The sequence below is a fragment of the Numida meleagris genome, chromosome 2, assembly GCF_002078875.1.
Source record: "Numida meleagris isolate 19003 breed g44 Domestic line chromosome 2, NumMel1.0, whole genome shotgun sequence".
Classification (NCBI taxonomy): domain Eukaryota; kingdom Metazoa; phylum Chordata; class Aves; order Galliformes; family Numididae; genus Numida; species Numida meleagris.
The window spans coordinates 17,704,833-17,723,326 of record NC_034410.1 but is presented as its reverse complement, the minus strand read 5'-3'; the positions used below and the strand labels follow the sequence as shown (position 1 = coordinate 17,723,326).

The 18,494-nt window shown below is 36.9% G+C and overlaps 1 protein-coding gene across 3 annotated transcripts in view; it reads right to left on the bottom strand.

Annotated features, from left to right (window-relative positions):
• NEBL (nebulette) overlaps positions 1–18,494 on the bottom strand; it is a 254,624-nt gene that overhangs the window by 171,425 nt on the left and 64,705 nt on the right. For all 3 annotated transcript variants that reach the window (XM_021386383.1, XM_021386377.1, XM_021386380.1), the window contains one exon: positions 7,603–7,687. In XM_021386383.1, coding sequence (XP_021242058.1) covers positions 7,603–7,687 — 85 coding nt within the window. Of the gene's footprint in view, positions 1–7,602; positions 7,688–18,494 lie in introns of those variants that run through there.

The following is an 18,494-nucleotide window of genomic DNA, read 5'->3' as shown; positions in this document are numbered from 1 at the left end:
ATGTTAGCATGGTCCAAGCTCAGTGGACACCCACTCCCTCCTCACTCAGAAAAAAAAGAAACAGATTTTTTTTAATCATTAAAATGTAAAAGATTAAGTGAATAACTTTTTAATCACAGCAATTGTGATAAATCTTAACATTAGTGGTTTTATTCATTGTCCCCATAAAAAGTTACAAAAACTTCAATGCTAGTGCTGATTCAGTTAAGAATTCTACAGCTAAACTTGCACATAAGAGCTACAAATTCTGCAGCTCTCTTTTGTCTCTTTTCTAATATTTCTGATTGTATAACTAGAGGTTATCTGATTCACTTTCAATTTTATTGATCCTAAGATTTTCTACTAGCGATGTCCTACATGCTCTACATTGAGTCAATGCCATAACAAAGTCTATAGAAGTGCTTTTGCTCAGTAAGTACTCTATTTAATAATCATGACCATTCTGCCCTCATCCTAGCACAAGAATTATCTCTATTTCACTTAGATGTAGTATCTCTTAACTTTTTACAGTTATACATTATACCCATCTGAAAAAGATATGAAAGAGAAAACTTTTTTTTTTTTTTTTTTTTACACCAACTTATTCAAGATTATTTTCATTAATGTTTCTGTATCCTGGCATGGGGAAAAGTGATTTTTCTCCTGTTACTGATTATTTTACAGACTTCATTATTTTCTGGTCAGCAGGAATTGTTTGCACTGCTTTCTTCTGAGTCTCTGCAGATGTTATTGTTCTTCCTTAAACATGGTTTAAGCTCTGCTTTTCTCCTACCAAATTATATCAGCTTTTCAAATCACTAAGAATATTGGTCAAGCACCAGTGCAACAAAGAAAAAAAAGAAACCCACAACCACTGCTAGCACTTATTTTTGTATTATCAAATCAACAATAAAAAATGTTGATTAGATAGGAAGAAATACTGCAAAAGAAATGGTCTGAAGCAGTTGTTTTGCATATGCAGTGAAGCCTGTAGTTGTGCTATAACACTTATATATACAATGAGATTGGTTCTGGAAAAGAATTTACTGCTTTTATCCATACTGCTTATCCTACTGATTTTCAAGTCATTGTATAGTCCAAAAAGAAAATAAAGAATAGTCAGTCCTCAACATCATAATAAAAGTTATTACAATTATACGCAGTTAGAAGCAACTTCTGTTATGCTGATCAGCAAATTGCCATTGGAAGTTAGTTAAAAATTATTGTTTAATTATGCAAGTCAAGGATATCAGAAAAAAAGTTGTGAAAAAAAAACCCAAAACTGTAGGATATGCATTCAGGACAGGAATCAACACATTTGACTCTTAACAACTTAACTTTTAGCAAACCATTCTTCTTTTCTACTTCAGTAAGTCTGTGATCATATCTTATATCCCATCCAAGATATGTAATTCCATCTGTGGAATCAAAAGATATTCAGGGCACAACAAATGTGTCAGTAACACAAAAATAAGTCAATATATTCCACAGAGAATCTCCCTCTCTGCCTTCCAATCTGTTTATCAGCCATTTTAGTACTATGCACTGGTTGGTGCCTTTGCTTTGTGTTCTGGTGTCTCTTGACCACAGAGTTACAACTTGCTCATTTGCACTTGCTGGTTCAGCCTGTGTAATAGTAGGAAAGAAGATGAAGCACTGCTGTCACAGCCTGAATCTTACAGCTTGCCTAATATCTACAAGTGTGCAAAAAATAACAGAAATACAGTAGCTATATAGTAGCACTAGCCTATCTCCTCTGTAGTGGGAGCCAGTCCAGTACAGTCAGGACATAGACAGAAGTCCTCATATGTCCAGCAAGATAACAGTGAGAAAAGGTGACAACCACTTTCCCAGAAGACAGAAATCCGTTCCGCTCACTGTACTTATCTCCAGTTTTATATTATTCACAGCATTTCTTATGACTTTGACTCATGCAGACAGTACTAGTCATTTAAATAGTCTTCAGAGGAGATGAACAAACAGCAAGTTGAGAAAATCACATGTAGTAGATGAACTTGATTGACAAAATCCCGCTGTGCAGGGGCACACAGGGCATTGTCGGAGAACTTTAGGGGTTACTGTAATGCACAAACCCAACCAACTAGTCCAGGGCTTGTGACTTGCCATTCACAAGCAACAGCAGGAAGAGAAGATCGCACTTTGTTCTCTCTCACTCTCTATACACACGTGGTGTATTGGGTTCAAAATCCTTAGAAAACTGAAAGAAGGAGCTGATAAAAAAAAAAAAAATCTGTACTTAATGGCTATCTGGAAAAATCCTATCATTAAAGTCTGTTCCAAGGTCATCTAGTACAACTTAGAAAATCACCTCTAAAGCTACAACCAGGCATCTCTGCTTGCTATTCTGAATTTCCTCTTCGTATCCTTAGCTAAAGGAGTATATTCTTAACTTTGCCTCTAGCTCCGATGGCTGCTTTCTCCACGACATTTTCCCTTCAGCTCATTCAGAGCACCCCAGAAAATCCATTAAATGCCTGCTTTAGTAACCTATTCAGCATTTTGTTCCCCTGTGGTAGCTCATTCCTGAGATTTCATAAAAGTATGTGAAATGAACAGACATTTGAAAAATCAGGAAAAACTGTTAATAAAAACATTTGCCTGGAAGTTTGCTAGCACATACTGTTGGAACAAGGGAGGCTTAGAGAAAAAGGCAAGAAAGAAGAAGATAGAAATGGAGAAGAAACAAGGAAGGAAAGGACAGAGAGAAACTGCAGAATCAGAAAACACTTGAGTGTGAATGGGACTGCTGGGGATCATCCAACCCATCACCCTGCTCAAAGCAGTAAGCAGCAGGTTGTTCAGGTAAGGTTGCTTTATTGTAAGGGAAGTACATATTTTCTGTCAGATGGAAAAAATGCACAGGGAGCTTTCAAGGACTGCAATCTCATTCGGTGACAGTGGAGATCAAGACAAGAAGGCAGTAGATGACACCTCTGATTTTATATCAAGTTCTCCAAGACTTAACAGAAAATAGACTTTTCAGAGTGTTGGAGTATAAGAATCTACGTTAAGCCTTAGCCTTCCCTTTGATCTCATACTTCAATATCCTCCCTGCCAAGAACTGCTGCAGAACATCTCTGTTCCTGCAAGTTGAACAGGAAATGCTACATTTGATCTGCCCAGCATTGCCACAGACACGAACTAAAGACTGTAGAGCAGATTACATTGTTAGAAAGTTAGAGAGAGAAGCAGATAAGGAAAACCAAAGAAGGTACATGAAGGCAGTTCCCAAGTAAACAGAGCTGAGAGGAAATGTCTGAGATGAGCATATTGTAAGTGTACAGAGAAAATGTGCAATAAAGGAACACACCTTTAACAAATTAAAGGTAGGGATTTTTCTTCAGAGAAGCATAAAGAAAAATGTTGTCTGGAACACTGCTCTTCATTTAGAAGACAAAAGATCTCAAAACATCATTTTTCTTCAGAGAGAAGGCATACCGAATTGTGTTGTTTTCCTGAATGGAAAGCAAACTTCCAGCCTCTCCTAATGTGCATTTGTCTCTCCTCCAAACTACGGAGATGAATGAAAGCCCATGGAAGCAAAAACTATGAAATTATATTGTATAGAAGGAAAACGTTCCCCAGAAAGCTTTTAAATGTTGCCTTTTGACTTCTTAACAACATAATTTTTCAAGTGTAGTAAAGAGCAATTCATTTTCTATTGACTCCTCTAGAGAACAGTATTTTGGTTTTGTTTGTTTTGCTCTTGTCTTGCTATGCCAACATGACAGGTTGGCACCTGATGCTGACCTTAATGGACCCAGCACTTCAGCTTAAAATGTTGTCAATTGCTGTTTAAATGAAAATCGAAACAACAAATTTACAAATGTATGCATCTTTCAGGTTATACAAGATTTAATGGTGCTTTCTTTACCAAATCCTCCTGCTTTGCTAGGTAGAATAAACAGTAGTTCTAAATCTATGGATTTTTTTAAAAGATGCTTGGAGTCCCACAGCTAAATGCAGAGTTGTGCCTTTTCAGAACTAAAAGCATTAAAGATGTTTACTTAAAACCTAGAAAGCAGCTACTACTCTAGAAAAGTTTTTCTTTTTACTGAGAAGTTAACATAATTTTTTACATTACCTAACAAAATTTATTCTGTCCCAAATTATCACTGCACTGGCAGAAGATTCAAGCAGTTCTGATGAATACTGGAGATAATAATAATAGGATTCTCTCCAACCAGCTTTGGTTTGATAGGAAATGCTTTTCTTGAACCACGTACACACTTATTTCCACTGCATGGCACTAAAATAGGAGACCTGAACAATGGCAAATTATATATCAAACATCTATTTCAACTGGGAGTCTTGCAAATTTCTCTGCAAAGCTTAAGGTAGGACAATGGACAGCACAGCCAATAGGGCTGATTCAGGATGAATGGACTTATACTGTCATGAAAATATTACAGAAATGATTCAAAAGTTAGATTTTATTACAAGATTTAAACTAAATTATAGAAGGTCCTTGGAATCTTTATTTCAGCATTAAAACAATGTGAAACAACAACAAGGAAGTGAATTATTATTAAAAAAATATTATGACTTTTCTTCCAAGTAGATAAATTTGTGCCACTGTACGAGGGCCGCTCCAAAAGTAATGCCTCCTATTTCATTATGTTGGCCCAGGACATTAGAGGTGGATGCTGGTGGTACAGCAGTAGTGGTAGAACCTTCCCACCAATATTCTGTTACATTTTCTTGCTATGTGACAGACGGCAGCAGGGGGAAGTCTGACAGAATGGCATCTGACATGGAAGCACGTATGAAACAAAGGTGTGAAATCGAGTTCCTCCATGCAGAAAAAGTTGCATCCACTGACATACATCAACACTTGCTGAACACTTATGGGGACCAAACAGTGGATGTGAGTATAGTGAGGCAGTGGGGTGGGACATTTCAGCAATGGGGACAGCTACATTAATGACAAGCCACATTCCAAATGACCCTGCACAGCTGTCACACCATACAATGAAAAGCATCACAATCAGCTCATCCATGCAAATCAGCGGATTACAATCAGGAAGCTGTGTATGGAGCTGAAATCAGCTTCAATGTGTTGGAAATGATGTGGTGGCAACATCGGAGTATCACAAAATTTGCACCAAGTGGGTCCCCTAATGCTCACACAGGAACAAAAAGAACACCATATGCAAGTTCATCAGGACCTGTTGAACCAAAACAAGGCTGAAGGTGACAGTTTCCTGGATTGCATCATTACTGGTGAAGGGACGTGGTGTCACCACTATGAGCCAGAGTCAAAATGGAGTCCAGGGACTGGTGACACGTGAATTTCCCATCAAAGAAAATGTTTGAGACACAACCCTCAGTGGGTAAAGTGATGTGCACTGTCTTTTGGAATAGGAAAGGGATGATCCGTCTGGATTTCCTGGAACCCAGGCAAACCATCAACTCTGACTGCTAAAGCTCACTTTGCTGAACGCCTGAACTTCCAGAGTTAGGCCAGATGAGAAGACAATCTTTCTCTAGCATCATGATAACGCCAGGCCCCATACCAGTCTGAAGACTGTGGAGCACATTACCAAGCTTGGCTGGACTGTCCTACCACATCAACCAATGTGGTACAGTCTGCATCCAGCACCTTCTGACTTCCATCTGTTTGGGCTGATGAAAGATGGACTGCTTGAGCAGCATTTTCCTAGCAATAGTACCATCATAGCAGCTATGAAACACTGGGTCACCTCCACTCGAGCAGATTTTATGAGCATAGCATGCATGTTCTTGTTCATAGCTGGTGAAAATGTGAAGCTAATGGTGGTTAATGTTGAAAAATAATGTTTTGTAGCTGAGAATTTGCTCTATCAAATAGTGTCATTATGCTATTTGTAGCTTTTGTATTTTCCATGGAAATAAATGGGAGGCGTTACTTCTGTAGCAATCTATGTAGTTTAGAACTGTATTTGCCAAACTTTCAACACCTAATAAAGAGGCACCTTTTACAAATTACAGGTTTCTCCCTCTTTCCAAGTTTTGAGTAGAACTTTATACAGCATTTTATGCCACTGCTTGCAAATAGTTGAAGCAAGTTTACACAGAAGCAAACTCCAGGTTTCTCATCAATGAAGGTACTGCCTACCCAGTCTTAAAATACATATTTTTTTAAATTTTTTTTTTTTTACCAGTACAGTACAAGTTTCCTCACACAAAGTAACATGTCAGCATCTTTCAAACAGGGAAAGTGATGGGGAAAGTTATTTCTCACATGTGTACGCATGCATGTGTGCACAGATGCACAAGGTAATACAGAGAAAAATTGACAGAAAGAGTAGAAAAATGTATTATTCTCCTGGATCCAATCATTTTCCTTCAAACCACTAGGCAAAGAACATGCTCAAAGTTTATATTCTTTTAAACATACTTTTACAAAATATAGCTAACACATTCCTGTTAACTCCTGTTAACGCAATGTTAATTATGATACACGGAACCACTGAACTAGAGAACTCTCCTCTTTCCTTCTGACAGAATTTTAGCATGAGAGAATTTCTTTGAGTTTTAACAACAACCATAATGAAAAAAGAAAATAATTTTTTTAATGGATACATCATGCCAAATATCTGTGCTGACGTTTCTTTTTAGCACTCCTCTGATTTCATCCATTAACCTACGAAGAGGTTCCCAAACAGAAAAGCCCTTGATGCCTCCTTTCTGTCTTGTGCTCCAGGTTTTCTTATGTTAATTGTCAGTGGTTACTATAAATTGTCAATTTATAATGAGAATTTAATTTTATAAATTATCAATTATCAATTTATAATGAGAAATTGCAACTAAATTCAGAATAAAACTGTAATAGAAAACCAACTTTCACAAAATACAATGAATCAAATATTACCAATTGTCTCACACTGCCAGGATAATTTCCAATGTTGCATCAAATCAAACAGTACAAAACTGATATTTTAGGGGGGAAAGACCAGATATTAAGGAATTAAGATCAATAAAAACAGTAGTAAACCTACCATGTAATACTAGTAAGCAAATACAACATTTGGGTCAATGTGTCTTTTTCTCCTTTTTTTATTTTTCACTTTTCTCTTTACCCTTTTAATTTCAGTGTCCCATTAACTTAGGTAAGTTTCAATGGATACATTTTTTTCTCACATCTGGCTTATAGAATAGTCCATATCTGAGATCACTGGAACATACTAGATTTATAAACGGATCATTCAGCCAGGTCAGTTTTGACAGATCTCCTAAATGTTTGCTATGGACAAATTAATTGTTTGTAATAACACAGCTTTGAAGTTTGATGTAAGCTAAAAATGACATTTGTCTAAGGCAAATGAACTCTCTGCATTTAGCTATTAGATTTCAAACTTTAAAAACTACTTAAAGAGGTACTTAACATACCACTGAAAATTAATGACTTCAGTAATGTCAATGGAGTTACAACTGTACGATTACATTTATGAGATTAGACATAAAACCTTGAGTTTTGTAATATTATTCTGACCTCAAAATATTCTTCCAATTAGAATGCTACTACAACTCAGTATGAAGAAATATTAACACTATTTAGAAAAACTACAGAGAAGTGGGGCTGGTAATCTACTAATGAAACAGAAGAATCATTTGATTTACCTGACTCTGCAATTCACTTTGTTGCTTCAGACGTAGATTTTCTGGAGTATCAGCCACTGTAGTGAAGGACTGCTTTGGGTAATGTCTAAAAAAAAGAAGTACAAAGCCAAAGGGTAAATATTTACACGATAGAAAATCAAATGCATCACAGCAATCTTTCTTAGAGTGTACAGAAATGTTTCATAGTTTAGTGGATCTGCGTTAGAAACATTTACTCTAAAAATATTGTGTCAGTAGTGCCTTGCAAAAAACAGCATGAGTGAGTTTCTGAAACAAATATAAATCCTACCCATTTATCCTCACCATTGTCTGCAGAGACCAGCAGGACAATTCTTTTTTCAATAGAGTAAAAAAAAGTATCTTTAACTATATTTTCTTGGCATAGTCACATGATGAATACAGATTAAATGCTTTAAAATAGGAATGTTTCGTAGAAACTCAAAAGTTACATAGATTTGTACAGATGGAGTATCAGTGCAGAAACCTGAAGAATCAAGCCAGGTTGTACTGCCATTCCAGGTATAGAAATTTAAATCTTTTAATAGCAAATGTGTCGATACACTGCTATACATAGAAGAATCGTATTTACTACCAAAGGTTGTAATGGCTCAGAACTGCAACCTGTCAGTCATCGCTTTTTTGATTTAAATTTTTACACATTTATAACATGTTCTTACTATTTCCTATGGCATTTTAGACATCTTTAACAGTCAAATCCTACTCATTATATTTAGAATCCATTTACAGAACTACGATTTATTCATTTTCATGAATTTATCCTGCAAATTTACAGTCAAACAGAAAACTATAACGAAGACCATCAAAATAAAGAAATAACAAAAGTAGACATACCATCCCAAAAGAAAGTATTATTGAGGCAGCAACACTCTAACTCTCGAAACTATGTTTCGAGAACATTCAGTGTCAAACCAAAAGATACAGTTTACACTTATAGGAGTCGCTCATTCATTCAGTTACCACTCACAGTTTCTCATGTCTCTCTACTAATCCACTTCTGCCTCTAACATTTCAAGGGTAAAACAAAATAGGCACACTGTTTTAGGCACAATAACATTTACAGATTAATTTCTACAGAGGGACTAATCAGTACATAAGAAAGAGTCCAAAGATGGAGGATATACAGCATTAAACATTTCCATGGTCAAACTCAAGATTATCTCTAATGTGTTCCTGCAGAAACTGATTCTGGAGTTTCTACAGCTCCATCAGAATATTTCTGTGATTTGAAAATATATATGGTCTTTGTAATCAAAGTTGTAAGATTTATTTTCCGTTTACAAGTTTTATTTCCATGAAGTCTATGGTTTTAATTTATATCTGGTAGATGGAGGATTAACACCATGGCAAGATTAAAAACTTTAGGTGAAATATATTCCCACCCATTAGCCACTTGTCTAGGCTAGGCCATGTCACTGAGAACTAGAAAAGAAAAAAAAAAAAACCCTAGTCATTACATCATCCAGCCTATTCTCTTGCCATTACATCTAAGTCCTCCCAAGCCTACAAAGACTGTAACTCTGGCCACAGAAATCAGTGCTTCCTGGGAAAGGTTTCCTTCAGCACATGCAAAAAGAGGAATGTTGTGTGTGCTGCAAAATACAACTGCCTGTCTTCCGTTTCAAACTGGGGGCTCCTGCACATCCAGATGATGCTAGGCTTAGCCACAGCTCCAGCGATGCACAGGGGGACAGAACTGGGCTTTGCTCAGAGGACACAAAATGGAATCAGCACTTGCATGAAGCAAATGGTATCAGCTCAGTGTTATTTCCTGAGACAGGAAGATACTTCCATAAGTGTGGGGTTTTTTTCCCCTCTTTATTTCACCTCTTCTATCTTACCCTTCCTTGTTCTTGTATAGAAGAGAAAAACAAAAGCCAAAGTGACCATCAGAAGGGTCATGTGCCCCATTTGGAAAGCAGCAATGGACAGATGGAGAAGGCAATGAGCCATCTCACAGCCAAGGTCTGCAGATATCCAAGGAGGACTGGAGCAAGGAGCAGCGTGTGATGTGCTCTTATGGAAAAGCAACCTCTCAGATATCCAGAGAAAATTCCTGTAGATGACAGAATCCTTGCCCCTTAAAAAAAGCCACTGCCACACACACAATTCAAACATGATGCCAGGCACATGCAGAATGCCAGAAGCTTTCCCAAAGACTTTCATAGCACTGCTTTTTATCATGATTATATACCATGACTCTAGTACTACAATCACAGCAACCACCTGTGCTCATCCCCTTAATGTGGAGGGCACATAGTGGGAGCCAAGTTGGGTAGGTTTTTGCCAAGGCCTGTGTGAAATTTGCATGTGACACTAGAGCAGGTATCACAATCACAACCCTCAGACTCTCTTGGCAACAGCAGCAGAGACATCCCAAATTATCCTCCTCTTTATTCTGAAGCATATGAAAGCATGTCATGTCCCTATCCTAAACCAGCTTTTACTTCTGAACCTTTGCAAATGAAACGGTCAGTTCCACCATTAGTATTCAGAAGCTCCCAGGTATCTCAACAAGCAGAACAAATCCCTGAGGTACTGATGTACCTAAGGTCACTAGTTATTTTAGAAACAGTAGATCCATTTCAAGTGGAAAAGGTATTCTTCATCTTGAACCAGTGGTGCTTTACTATGCTTCAAATTACAATGTATACTGGTTATATCAGTATTTATGCTTGAACACAGAAGTAAACAGTATTTATGACTGAAATGAAAAAACCTGCTGACATTGAAATCAGCCTTTACATTGACCTTATTAACTATTTATCACAATGTATCACTGTGATTTAAAACAGAATCATTTAGCAAAATTAGATTAACAAAGCATTCTGCTTGGGTTCATAATTTTAACTGTAGCTGATTTATGAAGTCACCCACATGGTTTATCAATCAGAAAGACATGTTTTTAGAGTCATCTTGCCTCAAAACCACTAAAAAACATAAAAAACATCCGTACTAAATTTAAATCTTATCTTCAGCATTCGCATTTGTTTTAAGCTTACTGATATGGTGTATTCAGAATCACTAAAAATATCAGTATTTAAGACATCTGAAAACTATTATCTGAAAACTATGCATTGTAACATTGCATAATTTTGATTGAAAGAGAAGGCTTGTTAAATTCAAGTTTTAAAATGATCAAATATTGGATTAAGACTATATCACATCTCATCAGAATGGTCTGAATAATGATGAGTAAACGGGCAGCAACAGTCTTTAATTCAAAAGGCTCACAGTGATATTGCAGTTCCTGGTAATCCGTTGCTCAGTTTCCCTTTGTCTGAGATGATGTCTGAGAAAAGCAGAGAATTGGTTAAAGAGGTTGATGTCATGCCAGCTATTTAATAGCAGCTTCCAAAGGATTTTTTTGTTTGTTTTAAGTCTTTGTTAGTAGTCTAAGTCTACTTAGCAATATGTCTTACCACGCTAATGCTATTAGGATTAATCCTGTATAAAGACCTATACAAGAAGGTCCAGAACAAATCAGCATACACAGTATGGTGTTTCTGCTATGTACTGTATTGCTAGCTTCAGCTGCACAGCTGGATAAATAAATTAAATCCCAACTCAATCTCTGTTTCTATAAGAAAACTCTTTCACTTCTGAGATTTGGAAACAATAACAGCAATACATTCAAGAATTCAGGAAATTACCTGAAAGTCTCCCAGCTTTTCCAATGACTAATCATAGAAGTTTTCCCACCTACTTGTTTACTTGTAAGGCTTTCATCAGCTTTTCCACACTTTCAAACCAACAAAAGGAATAAAAAAACGTGTTCCGAGAGATAATGAGATGAAGATTCAGCTTTTCCTGCTCTGAAAAAGGTCAGATTCAAAGCCTGAGATAAATTCAAGCCTATTCTGAAAGTAATATGTTCATGCCTCATCCTTGCTCATTCTGATCTAAGGTATGACTAAGAATGTTTTGAGTATATTTTCTAACTGTAATGTTAACTGTTCAGTTGCAGAATTACAACACAACTAGATTTCTGCCAAGTTATCTCTTCTCTTACAGTATCCATTTGTGAATTGTCCACAACATACAAATTGTCATATCTTTCAAACAGAGGATATCCACAAGCTACACAAATGAAAATTATTTCCCTCTTTCTAAGAATAACAGCTCCATCAAATCTTTTCAGAATACCATCACTCTCCACCACATCAGGCTATGACTGTGCCCTCCTAATTTTTGTTTGTAGCAACTGTTCTTCAAATTAAAGTCAATTCTAGAAGACAAGGAGGTTAAGAAAAATTAAGGAAAAGGAAAAAAAATGTACTTGTTTTCAGTAGCAGTAATACAGACTGGAACAAAAAAAAAGAATATTAACAAAAAAAATCAATATTAGAACGATTACAAAAAACACATGGACTGCGTTTACAAGTAGTATTTCGGGAGAGAGTATGCAAGCATTTCAAACTACAGTTGAATAGTGGATAATGACGTAGTAGTTTGGATGCAACCCAAATTATATCAACTAAAAGACAGGCAAGCAAGTTCCTTCTCAGACCTCTAAGGTCCCAATTTGTTAATCATGATCTGAGTCCACATCCAGAAATACAATTGAATTCAGCACAAAAACACAGAGGAGAAACACAGATCACCAATTAACTTTCCAATAAGAGACATGAGATGAAATAATTTACCCAGGAAGGAGATCAGATATTAAACTCCCATCAGCCAGGCAGTGTTTAGGCTGGCAGTTTACCACCAGGTTTGAAGACTCATGGGACTGCCTTCCACTCCTCATGTTGAAACCATTCAATTGCACAGAAAGAAATACAAGATGTGCAGAGACAAAGAAAGCAGCAGCAGCAGGGAAACCTTGCCCACAGTTGACTTCTTGCTTTGAAATTCTTGCCCTGAAGCTCTGGGATTTCCCTGGGTTTTCTTTTTTGTTTTGAACATTCTGTACAAGATCATTTATCTGGATAAGATTATAAAGGCTTTTGGATGACAAATAATCTAAGTAGTGGGTAATACAACTTTAGTACTGGAGAACTCAGGCAATGAAGTGGGCATGGAAGATTTGACAATTCCCCCAAACCAACTCTGAAGACAGAATTCTCTGTAGTTTCTATCACCCACCCTGCTATATGAACAGCAGATACTCTGCTGCAATACATTTGTTTTGGAAAATACTTTTCCATCTTTATCCTTTGATGTTCAAGGGATTTGCTTTTTGAGATATTTAATTTGTGCATCTGTATTTCTTATTTGAAGTAAAAGAGAAGGTTGTTCCAGTATGCCAGCAAACTGCAAGCCCATGTTTATGAGAAAATTCCCCTAGAGAGATGAGTTTGTATCGGTTGGAGATTTAGAAAAGAGTAAGCTCCATGAAAAAAATGTTAGCAAGGATTTTCCACCAATCTTTGCAATCCTCACTTCTGGAACAAGTGAAAGGCCTCAGATCAGTCTGTCGTAGAACCAGACCCACATCACCCAACACTGTGTTACCAGTGCTGCATTTGATACCTGCCTGCAGAGACTCCGATCTGGGGCTGTTTACAAAAGTTAAAGTTAGGGGCCGCATAAAATAATCTGACAGTATCTGGCCCCAGGGCACAGGTCAGTGTCTTGGTGTTCTCTGCTAGTCATATTTTTCCTATTTCATATTTCTCTTATTCATTCTTTTAACTCTCTTTCCCAGATTCATATAAATACATTGTTAGGGAGACATGTGAGTTGCTTCTTGCGAAATTCAGGTCTAAATCTTTTCATTTTTAAAGATCTTAAAAAATACAACAGAAAGGAACATCCAGTTCATATTTAGGAAGCTTACCATATAATAAAAAGAAGTGGTATAATACAGCCAGCTGGCATACAGATTCAGGAAAAAAAAAAAAAGAAAAAGAGTAAAATCCCAGCACCACAGACTTCAATAGCAGAACTCTCCAAACTATCAATGGAGCCAGGCTCTCACTTTTTCAATAATTTACTTTCAGATTTAGCTATTCCTCAGCTAAGGACGGCATTGCTTGGGGAAATAAATTAATCTGTAACACACTGAAAGCTACAGGGCAGCCCTAAGCAGTGCAGGAACCCGCCGGCACCATATTAATGGACACTGACAGCAGATTGAAAAGCGAGAGCTGCTGTCGGAGCAGGATCTGCAGAACATGATCAAAAAGCTCAGAGAAGGCATGGGCAACTCTGGTAAAATGAAGTAAAAAACAGAAATACTGACTGGAGCAGCAAAATCTGCAGAAGATTTTCTCTTTTAAGAACACCAGTAATATGACACAGAGATACCATTAAAGCAGTCTGCTCTGCACAGGCCCAAATGCTCAATCTGACTACTTCAGCACAGCCCTGATATGCTGCGTATTTATGAAACCCGGACAGAGCAAGTAGTATGCTCAAGTTCTAGGATTAACCAGGGTATAATTCATGGCTCCAGCAGTGACAAATTTTCTTATAAATTTCCTAAATTTTCCTGTCAATTACTGTACCACCAATGAGTTGGCATCTCAAGCAGCACAACACCGAAATAGGCAAGTAGGTTCTAAATTCTGCTCTTACTTCTAATGTGCATGCACTTTTTTTTTCCCCCTTAAATCTGAAATATTTTTCAAGTAATAAGAACCTTTAGGCCAAAGAATATTCACACCAGTGCTTTCTCTGCTTACTACAAGCCAGCATTTTTGTACATGGCTAACTCCAGGAATTCCCATCTTACATATAAAGACTACCAAGTCTGGCTGGGTTTATGTTTTATAATGTCCTTTCTGCCCCATACTGTAATTTCATCACCTGAGTTCTAATCACAGGTATGTATACATATCTAATTTTCATAAATCTTTATCAGGTAGTGAAATCTAATTTTATTCAATGAAATGTGTCAAAGGCTACATAGGTAACTTATTTAACCACTTCCTTTCAAAAATGTATGCTGAATGAAATAGCATCTTTACAGTTAGACTAACTTAAAAAACATACATCCCCTGATATTCCAATACTAAATTTCATCTACTCCTAGCCCTCGCTCACAGTAAAGCATTTAATAGAAAGTCAGCGATACATCGCAGTGCTGTACTTACGATGATCAGTTCTTCAGTGCTTGTATTGTAAGACAAGCTTTCTCACAACTGATGAAGGACACGAAAAGCCCACCCAGCAGCAGGAGTTTAAGATATGCTAAAAGTGACCTCCCTTAAAATGTTAATCACTGAGGATTTCAGATTTACTTTCATGAAATACCATGGCATTAACAAACAAAATATACAAGTTAAAAACTGCATTCACCATATGAATATTTGAAAAATATTGGTTGAGCACTGCGATAGCATGTTTACAAAGGAAAATTCTGTAGGCAGTAAACATCACCACCCATCTGGTGTAGCCCTAAGTGACTGTAAATCTTGAGAAGCTGACTGTAAATCTTGAGAATCTGACTGTAAATCAAGCTCAGTTTCACAGTTTACATCTAACTCTCATCATCTCTGTGCAGAAACATTTGTCCAGTCAGGTAACACTGGTTAAACTATTTCCGGGAGCAGAAATTAAATCTACTTTAAGGAAATTCCAAGAGTCTTTTCTTTCTTGCTTGGGATTAGAGTCCCACTCAATTGATGGCTATTAGGATTAATCCTGTATAATGATTTCACCCCTAGTTATTTTTTTATGCATCATTATCAGTATTTTCCACTGCATCCCCATTACTGGCATTCTAGATAAAGTCAAGACACTGTATTCAAGAAATACTTCAACTTCTCCAGTTTCAGTTGTACATTTTTGTCATGCTGAGGAAATCTCACCACTAACTACATCTTATAAACACATACTTAAGACAAGATCAAGCATTCAAAAGCTTCTAGATAATATGAAGTAATCAGTAAGGGGACTGAAATTGAATATCTAAACTTAAAGTTTTGTTATACAAAGTCCATCTAGAAATTGAAGTAAACCTTGAATCTCTCCTAATAACAGCTTTTGCTCTCCCAGCTTTTCAAACGCAAAAAGTACGACAGAAATTTTATTCTAAAAAATTTAATGCCAAAAATCTATGACAGAATAACATCAGACACCAAGAAACACTACTTACTGTATGCATTAAGCCTTCAGTTTCCAAGACAGTAATTGACTGAAAGAATATTTGCTACTAAAAACTAAAATTTCCATGCATTCATTGAAAAATTATTAGGACATTTACAATAGATCACAGTCATAATGAAATTGCACTACAGCTGTTGTCCTCATAAAACTGAAGGAAGAAAACTAGTTATAAGTTCAAAACCTGAGAAACCAAATATGGAATAGATTTTTTTCCTAGTTTCCAGCTTCCATGTTGTCTATTACATAACTCTTCTACTAGCTTAAAAGTAGTCAGTACACTGACTAGCTTTTAATTTTATGCTTTTCTTTGTTTGTTTTGCAAGCTATAAAGCCAAGCTACAACAATTTATTGGTGCTTCCGAATGTCAGACTTATCTTTCTCAGACATGGGAAGTAGGACCAATAGGACCAAAGGGACACTAAAAATGACCTGGAGGACAGAAGAGAAATAAATGCTAGACAGACACCATACTTCTTTTTGAACTTGTAGAAATTACTGTTTAGGTGGCTGTCAACAGTGTGGGGTATCTAAGGCTCCTAAAAGCCAAAAGGCATCTGCAAAGAGAGCAGCTTGCAAACCTTGAGCCATAACTGACTTGCCTCCTCGAGAACTGTGGGTACCATCCAGAAGTGCATACCCATCCATGTTACATACTGCTCCCTTCAGAGGCACTTTTTCTGCAAGTTACTGCTGAGAGAGAATTAGTGTACTGTAATCTAAGCAGCTGGAACCTTACTTATAAAAAAAGGGGGGAGGAGATGAGAAGGGAGACGGAAAAAAATTGTGTTGAATGTCTTAACACTGTTACCTCTTTGACTGTAATTGCAATATTAAGTATATTTCCTCTAAAGCTGTGCCAACACCAACAACTCCAAGCTACTAGCAGAAAAATAAGAAAATTAAACAGAGTGTACACATGTACCAAAATAAAATATGGAAAAGCTAGGTTTTTTGCCAAGTAGAAAATGACGAAATTACTAGGGTGGAGGTGGCGTTCTGTTTCTGCATTTGTAACAGGGTTGCCAAATAATAGCGTATACCAACTCACAGTTGATTAAAAAAAAATTCCTTTTTTTCAGAATCAAAAATAACAAGTTGCCCTGTAGTTGGTAGCAATTTTATATTTTATTTATTTAGTAATTATTTCTTCTTTAGAAGGGTTCATAGGGCCTTGGGTTTTGTTTTTTGTTTTTTCTATGTAATACAGCAAAAATTTCAAATCAGGTAATACTTTGCATAAAAATGCTTGAGAAAACATGGATCTGTATTTGATACTAAAAAATATTTATAATGATTTCAAAAATGAAGCAGTTGCTTGTTCACACATTGTAAACTTTAAGCAAGTACATTATTTGTGCAGTTTTATGAACCATCCCTCTTGTAATGTATACACTTACATAAAATAAGTATAGCTAAAGAGAAAATAAAGTTACACCACACAAGAGTTTCATAAAATATAGCTTATGCTATATTTTCATACATGTTCACCTTCACAAAATTACTCTATAATACCTTCAGATTTTGCTTGCAAATGAAGAATACTTTCTTCCTGCTTTGTCCTATTCTGAAGAAGTACTAAGGGTATATAAAAGCTTACACTGTAACTTTTTAATGTAAATCCTTGGCAAAAGTGATGAAGACTGATAGTTTTGGAATAGGCTGTCATACTACACACAATATATGGTCTGTGAACACCAAATCTAAAGAGTATGTACTCAGACCAAACCACAGATGTTTCTTTATTTACAGTGACAAAGCAACAACCAGGTAGCATATTTTCACACAGTGTCTTGCAAACGCCCCCAGAATTGGTGCACACATTATGCTTTCTGTTCCTTATGGCCTGCTAACTATTTTCAGTAGAGTTGTATAGGATCAGGTGGAGCTACATAAATGCTCTGCCAGTATTGCTACGCAACCTGTATTCTCCCCCCTACTTGTTGCTTTCTCTCTATTCTCCCTGTTGGAACTAATCCACTACCCTTGAAGTATAGGAGTTGGTGTCACAGCTCTTCGTATTTTACACAAATGAGTAAGTTTTAGATAACATAGAGCATGAGCCTTCTCATCACATCCTCATCACGTCCTAAATCTCACAGACACAGACCGTTCCAGAGATCAAATTGTACTGGACGCCATCTGAGGTGCCATCCACAAGTTCCCACAGAGAAAGCTATTCAAACAACCAGAGCTTGATGCCATCTCGTGAGCTTTTCACTCCGCAGCCTGAAGCCCACCACCCCCCTGCAGATCTGCCCCTTCAAACAGCTTCAGATCAAAAGGCAAAGAAACTTTTCCCATCTCCTCCCTTGGAAAGAGAAAAGCAGCCTGGAAAGAGTGGCCGCTGAATGGCGCTGACACCTTAACAAAGAAAGCTCTTAGGACGTAAAATAGTCCCCAACGGAACTTTAAGTTGAATTAACATGTAAGAGGAATGCAAACTATTCCTAAGTCAATTTACAAAGGTGGCCTTCCCAAAGTATAAACCAAGTATGTGAAAGTAATTTCCATAAGCTGTGTAAAAACTCAACCTGCACAAAAGAGAAGGTGCAGTGTCACACCGCTGGATCGAGAAAAAAAAAAAAAAAAAAAAGACTAGTAGATAGAGAAGAAATCTAATTATGGAAAAACCAGGTGATATGCATGAGATGAAATGAAAAGCCAGTGCTTCAAATCACACAGCATAGTTGTTAAATAGCATTTACACCACAGGAGCATGGAAAACTTAGGGGTGAAGTCATAATCATGAAAAAAAGAACGTGAGACGCCCCAGTTTTCCCTGTTCTTCAGTGCTGCAGACAGGCCACAAATGTCTGAT